Source organism: Zea mays, chromosome 2 (genome assembly GCF_902167145.1).
Source record: "Zea mays cultivar B73 chromosome 2, Zm-B73-REFERENCE-NAM-5.0, whole genome shotgun sequence".
NCBI classification, from domain to species: domain Eukaryota; kingdom Viridiplantae; phylum Streptophyta; class Magnoliopsida; order Poales; family Poaceae; genus Zea; species Zea mays.
The window spans coordinates 17,186,667-17,195,415 of record NC_050097.1 but is presented as its reverse complement, the minus strand read 5'-3'; the positions used below and the strand labels follow the sequence as shown (position 1 = coordinate 17,195,415).

Below are 8,749 nucleotides of genomic sequence, written 5' to 3'. Positions count from 1 at the left end.
AGAGGTTATTTGTAAAAATATAACGCATGACGACCGTTGAAATTGTTGCTTTAAGTATAGTATATAGATATATAGACTAGAAAAATAGTTGGCTTAGGGAGTCAGGGGCACAAAAAGCCGAGAAATATTGGGAAGCGGTACGAAGTCACTAATTTTTTTAATTTTTGTTTTCGATTTTTTTATAATTTCATTTTTATTTTAATTTTCTGTTATCGATACCATTTTTATTTATCCCTGAAATCAGGTAAAATTCCAGAATTTCCGGTAACGGGTAATTACCGTTTTTTTCATCCTAGGCACACAGGACAGGCGGCGAGGAGACTCAGGTATGTATACAGTATACGTTTTCTACACACTGGACCCAGTTTGGGCCCGTAACATTACCGTTGGGCCTCCTGGCTTGGCGCGCAAAAGTGGCCCATCGTCTTCACGCGCGCTCTCCTCCTGGATCTGGTACGCAGACGCAGGCGCTGACAGTTCCACGCCCCGTCGCCTTCGGCCCTTCGCTGTCGCCTTGACTCGGAGTAAGTCCTCTCCGTCTCAGCTCGCGAGCCACAGTAGCAGCCGCCCCTTCAGCCTCCATCATCTGGCGCTCGTCCGCTCCCTTCCTCCGCACCTCGCCACCGGCCGCTGCCGCACCGGTCGCCCCTTTCTTCGCGGCCCCATCGCATCGCACCCGGTTGGCCTCAACCGGCTAGCTCCGCATCGTGCCCCACCAAATGGGCGCCCCGGGCCGCGACCTCACCGCTCTCCTATCTATCCGCGGCAGCGGCAGCCCGTCTGTTCAAGCGGTAGGCTATCGCCTTTCAGTGTCTGGTAGGTGGTATCAGTGATTCAGTGTGAGGACGGAGGCGGAGGGGAGGTGGGGCAAACTCGGTGTGAAGCACATCAGCGGGCATGTTTGGGTCGGGGCTGAACCTAGTCAGCGCGGCGCTCGGCTTCGGCATGACCGCAGCCTTCGCGGCGTTCGTCTGTGTGAGGTTCATCTGCTGCCGCGAACGCCGTGGTGACACCCGTGCGCCGCCATCGCCGGATTTCGCCGCGGAACTCGATGGCCCGGTGCGTGCAATGCCCCCGCCCCCTTTCCTGTTGACACTGTGCTGCTGCCTAGTCCACGGTCCTTCCCACGAAGGGGAATTTTCTCGTATCTCGGAAAAGGCATGGACTCTGAAGTGTCCCTGCTGTATGTTGTCTGCGATAAAAATCGAAAGGAGGATTACATTACATGAGAATTTCATGTGCGTTCCGAATCAAATGGGGAATTAAATAGGGACACACGTGGCCAACTTGCTTTTCCAGTGGGTGTGATGCAGTCAAAGTGGCTTTAGATTCCTTAGTGTTACGAGGTTTTTTTGGGATTATTTATGAAAATCTGGCGCCCTTTAAAATAACAGGCTACTTAACTTCGCTTTGGTATCCTTGTTCTATCCATATGTGATTACAATGAAACTGAAGTCCTAGCCTTGAAGGGCCTTGTCGGCAGTCTCCGAAATACCATATCTTCATTGCACCTATGATTGTTTTTATCCATGACCTGGTAATTATGAGTGCAACTTTGATATATCTGGATTTATTTGTTTTATCTTAAGCCTTGATTGTTTTGGTAGCATTCTGATCTATTTCGAGTTCCCTATGCATCCACGAACAAACTTTACAATCAACAAGTTGACAGCACCTGCACAGGACCAGCTGGAAAAAAGGATAAGAGTTTTAGGCTGTATTCTTTCTATGTTATTATATATTTTTCATGTTGCCAACTAGCTGTGATCCACTCAGCACTCTTTTGCAATGATCTGTTCCAATTCATTGTTGTTTATATTATGTCGATTACAAGTTTGTGAATCACTCTCTTTAGAGCAAAATTTGTGTTTGAATGGCCATTGTGTGTTCTTTTTTTTCATACATGTACTAAATTTTAAAAAATGACTATGCCAATCAAGCAAAAGTATAATTCTCAGAGTTAGTGTTCTATCATTCACAAAGCATCTCTATTAAATATTCTTTTTTAACCGGAAAGTGGTTGGTTTTGTGTCTTTAAATGTTATTTGTGTAATTTACCAGAGACTTGAGAGAACATTTGAGGGAGAATTAAGAAGAGAGGGAGAGGGAAGCTGTGGTCAAGACGTGGCAGGTGTTTTAGAGTTACTGGAGCGTGAAGGGAGTAATGGCCACAAGGGCCAACCCCAAGCCAGGGGCATGAGATGGGCTAAGCCCTTGATCAACTTCCGCTTATGAGTTTCGAAGGGTACAGGGGGATGCTCTGTATAGAGGAGGCTCCACTTTACTGCTAACTAACCTATCCTGGCCTTCTCTATTTCGGGGGATACTTTCCAATTGCAAGAGATAACCCTAACCAACTAGATCCATGATCCTTATTATTCTGGACTTGATGGTGATGCAGGGGTGGCACTACATTACTGCAGTCGAGTCAGTCTTAGGCCATGACAGCAATAGTTAAACTAGCAGTTTTTCTTCACCGGTGTGGTGCTGCTACTAGAATAAGAGTACGAGACAGTAATTTATGAATTGGTGACCATGTTATTCTTGTTTGCATTATCTGATTTTTTTTTGAACACACAGGAGAGATGGTCAGGTCACACACAAACAAACAAACTCACGCACCTAGTAAACAAAGGAAAACGACCTGACCAAATGTTACCTGAAGATTATTATAGTTTTGGTCAAAATAATGAATAGCAAAATAGCCTAGTTTTTTATTATAAAAGTTGAAATTTAATCCTGTCATTTTGTGTTGTTCAGATAGAACGCACTCGTACTGGGTTGGAACCTTTGGTTATTGCTGCAATTCCTACTATGAAGTACAATTGTGAGGCTTTCAACTCTAAAGACGATGTCCAGTAAGTATTAATTCCTTCATTTGAATTAAATGTTAGTTATTATTGTGCTTCAGTATGAATGTGCTCCCATTGCCATTGGAACATTTTCAAAATTATCATCACTGAAAATTTTCTAATTCACTAGAAATGTGAAAACTGAGCTAAGTAGTCTGTCACTTGTGATTGATGCTGCAACCTACCTGGAGTAGCTCTAGACCCATGATCCTTGAGCAGTTGAGCTATCAATACAAGTCATATAAATGCAACTCTTATGTACACATAAGATATGTTCCTTATTCGTTTCTTTTCTTAGACCCTAGCCTTGTTTTTAAATTTAACTGAAGGGTCGAATCAGGTAACCAGAGGGGATGAATGGGAGCCAATAAAATTCTTTGCACTTTAGGCATTCTTGGCTTGCTTACCAATACTACACCCAAACCTCCAAAACTTCAAAAAACACAAAAGAGATGCTTAAGCCTAGACGTTCTCGGTGATAGCCGAAGAACACAACGAAGCGCTCAAATCAGCTAGAAATGTGTTTGCGAGGAAACTTCCAAAATCGAGAGATTAAGCACTTAACTTCAATGGAGATGAACAAAATACTCAGATCAAAAACATATCAACCAACTAGTGGTGCATGTTTTGGAAATGTTCTTGGAGCATGCATGTGTCCAACAAAACAAACCGATCGCAAAATAGACACTGAAAACTTCAAAACTTCCCAAAATAGTGACACTCGCTTAGTCCGTTTTCAACTGCCCGAATCAAAGTTCCAAAATGTAAAATCGATCCATATGGACTCCGATTGAGCTGAAATTTTGCACACGTCTTCACAAGTGAGTTTCAAAGGTGACCACAAAATGTAAGCTCCAAGTTTTAAACTTTAAAGTCAGATTGAAATATAATTTTGGATCAGGGTTTTCACAAAATCGCTCAAGGAATTGGAAAATCGTGCTCCAGATGGATTAGCCCATACCACTTCGTGGTAATGATCCGAATAGGTTTAGTTAGAGAATGAAACTCCACGCTCTATATTGCATAGATGATGGTTACATATATAGATCCAGGGGAAACCCTAACCCTAATGGGCTGGCAGCCCAACAGTGGTGTTAGCCCATCTACACATACATGGATAATATAGGGACACACTCTTACATCCTCCCACAATCACAACGGGGGCACCACACACGATGAGACTGGAGAAGAGCCAAAGGTAGAAGCCGACGAGCTGAAATCCCACCGCAGTCGCAGCGTCGTGTGGGTGCGAATGTTGTGGCTGGAGTAGAGACCGGTGTAAACTCCATGAAGATGGTAGCCCCTGGATGCCAAGGTAGCCGAAGTCGAGGTGGTGCGCTGTTGCGGCTTGGAGACATGCAGTAGATGCCTCGTTCTTCGGTGGGGTCGATGTTCGAGCGTCAACGGTAGGTGGGGTGACACAAAAAGGACAACATCAGCCTCGTGGTCCTTCTTGCTTCTTTTTGTGTCCGGTTGTCGAGGAGCCCCGCCACGGAAGCCGGAGGCAGCGCACACATTTGCGCTAGTCAGGGTGGTCGCGCTGACTAGAGGGACCGCTCCAACCTTTAGGCAGGGGAGGCGGTGACGGCAAAATAGAAGGGGCAGTGGCAGATCCAGCAGGGAAGGCCACGACAGGGACGGATCCAACCGTGGTGGCGAGGAAGAAAGGGCGGCGGCAGGGCTGGTCTAGCCAGGTACGGAGCTGCGTCGGATCCAACCAGGCATGGGGGAACGGAGCTGCGTCGTATCCAACCAGACATGGGGGAACAGAGCCGACAACAGGAAAAGCTTGAAGAAGAGGAAGGCGCTACCGGTCGTTAGCGCAGGCAGGGAGGAGGTGGCCGACGCTAGGGGAGAGGTAGGCGGAGGTTGGTGCGTCGCCGCTGGACATGGTCAGGGAGACGGTGACTGCTAGGGTGCTTGCCTGTTGCCGAGGCTATTGCGGCGGCCAGCCTCCATGGCGGCAGTGCCCGCACGTGTGCCTGGCTAGGGTCTGCGGCGTCCTCCCACTAGTTCTGCCAGCGACGGCGGCGTTTGCACGTGGCTGCTCAGGCAGCAGGCCGGTGGCGCTCAGAGAGTGGGGGGCCACCACCGACGTTGTCGAAGATAGGGGAGGACCGCGGTCGGAAAGACCTAGTTTCTCAGTTAAAACGAATAGCTTGGAAAGACTAGTTCTTTCACCGCTCTCCCAATTCATCGACACAAACCCGCATAACATTCAACTTCGCCATCGACTATTGCCTCCGGACTCAACACATGCGCATCACAAGCCAAGAGACATGTTGCACAAACTAATGCCCCGATTAATCCACACGACTCAACCCAAGACGTCGCCCTGTTGACAAACCACAAAATCCGCATTGGAGTACCCACACAAAGGTATGACTGAAGAATAGAAATATCGAAGTCCAAACTCAGGAGTGAAACGAAGGTACCTCATGTTTCTTTTAACCGCCCGCTTGTAGAATGTGCGTGGGGAAGCCTAAAACCCAGCAAATAGACACACAACAAAGTGTATGTCTGGTCTCGTCATCATCAAGTATAGAATCGAGCCAATCATGTTCATGTACTTCTTCTGATCCACTGGCTCACTATCCTCATCGGCCTCCAAAGGCGTCGTGGTGGATATGGACACAAAAGAGTCATAGCGCCATCCATGTCAAACATCGTTGAAAGAGGTTGGACCTCATCCATATCAAACTTCTTCGAGACATCCTTAATGTACTTGCCTTGGTGCACAAATTTCTCGTCTTGAGTCTGTTTGATTTGCTGCCTAAGAAATTGAGCTCTCTCTTCGTGCTCATCTCATACTCCCTAGTATCTGAAAAATTTAAAACAAGAGAAAGAAAAGAACTCCAAAGATGATATCATCCACGTAAATCTGAATAGTTTGTGTTCGCATTAACATTTTGTTTCTATATCCCCTAATCATTCAAAGCTTTGTTGGTTCCATTAACAAAGCATAGAAACATAAGAAGCCCACACGTTTGTGGGCTGTGGACATGCATTTATTGGAGATAATATTAACCATATTTTGCTTCATCACGTAAATTAGAATTGAACGGCTTGATCACCTTGCTGCTTCATGTTTTGGTACACTTCCTGCATTTCTTAAGCCTTATATATGCTATGTTTGGAAACACAGAACGTGCAAATTTAGAAGCTTACAAGAATTATCAGTTCATTTTGCATTGGTGTATACTTGCAGCCGATTCAACTTAAAATCCACATAAATTTGGAACGAATTTGCATAGTTGAGTTTATTATCTATTGGATTATTAATGGGTGCCATTTGCTGTACCGCCTATCAACTATCAAGTAATAAGTAAATCTTGAGCACTGCCGCACTGTTCAGCAGTAGGGCACTCTCCTACTCTCAAGTCCCAAGTTTCCAACCCATAAACTAGAGTTGTTTCTATGTTTATTTATTAGGTACCAATCTCTACTAATATTATATTAACTAGTAGTTTCTCCGTGCGTCACCCCTTCCATGCACCTCTCCATGCTCCCCCACATTTAAATGGTAAAAAACAGTTTAAATGGTAAACACAAGTGGAGGTTGAACCATGGTTGTTGGTTCCAAATACACATTTAAAAAAAAACTTGACCTGCGGGGGGTAAGACAGCCCCCGGGTATTGTATTAAGAAGAAGACATTCTCACACAGGTCAAGAAAACTCTCGAACCCCTGCCCCACCCATACACAGCGGCATCAAAGCCCATGTGAGAACGACCACAACCGGGGCTGAGCCTTAGACCTGTGCTTTGGCGTGGGACAGACGAGGGGATTTTTTTAACCACAGCCTGAAATTCGCTCCCACGGGGAGTCGAACCCAGGACCTGAGGAGTGCTACTCAGACCACCTAACCAACTCAGCTAGAGGCCCTTTCGCCCAAATACACATTTACACCTACCTAACCAATAGAATACACATATTTTTATGTTTAATATACTAAAACATAATATAAATATTTTTTTTATGAAAAAACATGCGAGAATAAAATTGGGCCGTGTCGGGTCTAACCCCTGTACCGCACCTAAGGACGGGTCGGCACGGGTCGAGCTAAATCGTGTCGAGCCACGCGAGGACCTTGCCACCATTATGCTTGCAAGCCGCTCGGGACTTTTTGCTGCTTTGGTGGCGGCAAGGCGAAGTGGGGAGGAGGAAGGGGCAGCGGCAACTAGGGTTTTGTACCGCGTGAGCCACTTTATGGAAGATGACGCAAAATGGAATTATGGTTTTTTATTCGGCATATGAAATACATTTATGCATGTTGTATGGTAGACGTGTTGAGATCGGACACAACGACCAGTTTAAATAGAGCACAAATTATTGTAAACGTTTGGAATGCGTATGGACAATTATCCCAATTAAACAAGGTCTACCTAAATGATATATATGAGTCGTAGTAATGCACGGGCACCTAACTAGTAAACAAAATAATGATGTGGCATTGTAAATAAAGAAGAAAGAGGAAAAGGAGGAGAGAGAGGGAGAGAAGAAATGGTAAAAACTATATGTACACGGGAATGAAGATATGTGATAGGTAGATAATGGGGAAAGAAGATATGTGATTGGACAAACAAATAGTCTGAACAAACTATATATTGGAATTTCTATGCGAAATGGTGGTATAGCATTCCTCCAGGGTTCGGTCTACGATGCCATTGTGTATGGGTGGGACTGGAGTTCTAGGGGTTTCTCGATTTGCGTGAGAAGATCTTAATATAATGCTCGGAGATTGTTAACCCCCACAGGTTGAGTTTTTATGGGTAATGTCTACATAATTTTATAGTCATACAAATTAGTTGTGGTTTACTCGTAGTCGCTGTGATGCCTACAGTGCTGTGTAAATTATTAGTCTAAGACAACTCTAAGCAATTTAATGTTTGTTTGTTTTAACAGGTGCTCAATATGTTTAGGCGAATACAGGGAGAAAGAGATACTACGAATCATACCAACATGCCGCCACAGCTTTCACCTTGCCTGCTTAGATTTATGGTTGGAAAAGCAGACGACTTGCCCAATATGCCGGGTCTCACTGGAAGAGCTGCAGGCTGCCATGCCATCGGTATGTAGCATCCAGCAACTCCCGCCCGAGCCCGACCCCGACCCCGACCCAGAGAATTCTGATAACCCAGCACCTCAGTGTTTCCAACCTGCTCGTCAACATCCCAGAGATCAAAATAATAGCCAGGAGACGCACGAATCAGTAGAAGTGATTATTGAAATTCGACGATGAATAGAAACATTGACATGAATGTAGAAAGCTAAGCGACGGAGGCAAATATGGAACATTTCCTGCAACCAAGCACCGGCGTTTTCTTTAGGGCTACTGCTAATCAATTAGTCATGTCGCCCGCAGCATTGTCTCGGTATCATGACGTTTCATCTCCCAATTCCTTTGTAGAGGAAAAAGAAAAGTTTATGTACGATTCACGTAGTAGGTCATCATGTTATATTATTGAGAATCTGAGGCCTTTGAGATCATTTTGATGTTGTAAATATACATTGTATCAATATTGAATAACATAAAGGGTCAGAGCTGCACAAATATCTTCCTTGTGATTTCTAAAGCCGGTGATGCAAAAATCACCGCATCTCTAAAAAAGAGGTGGATGTCAGTTATTCCTTCCACCATAAAATTGTAAAGGAACCAGGATGGCCTGAGACTTGAATGGAATGAAAGTCAGGGCCATACCAACTGTCGTGACGTGCTAGCTTTCCAGATTTTGCTCACTGTGCAATAACGCGCCACATCTTTCAGCAGCCTGCCTGTCACCGATCACTTATCTTATCGCCCTATCATTTTTTACAGTCGGAGTTCACTCGGCGAGGATTCAGATCCAGCCGTGTAACCGTGTGGTCGGACGGCCGGAGCTGAGCAGCTGTGACAA

General features: G+C 45.2%; 1 protein-coding gene across 3 annotated transcripts; it reads left to right on the top strand.

Moving 5' to 3' along the window:
- Nucleotides 1-536: 536 nt before the first annotated feature.
- On the top strand, nucleotides 537-8,420 carry LOC100281828 (RING-H2 finger protein ATL2M). 3 transcript variants are annotated; one of them, XM_023301520.2, is made up of 3 exons: nucleotides 537-791; nucleotides 2,761-2,858; nucleotides 7,758-8,420. In XM_023301520.2, exons 1-3 carry the CDS (start codon nucleotides 720-722, stop codon nucleotides 8,092-8,094), a joined length of 507 nt encoding a protein of 168 aa, XP_023157288.1. In that variant the 5' UTR covers nucleotides 537-719; the 3' UTR covers nucleotides 8,095-8,420. The 3 variants fall into 3 exon arrangements, with proteins under 3 accessions (XP_023157288.1, XP_023157289.1, NP_001148220.1); XM_023301521.2 differs by having other exon boundaries at nucleotides 537-2,504; NM_001154748.2 differs by having other exon boundaries at nucleotides 556-1,059; nucleotides 7,758-8,411.
- The last annotated feature ends 329 nt before the right edge of the window (nucleotides 8,421-8,749 follow it).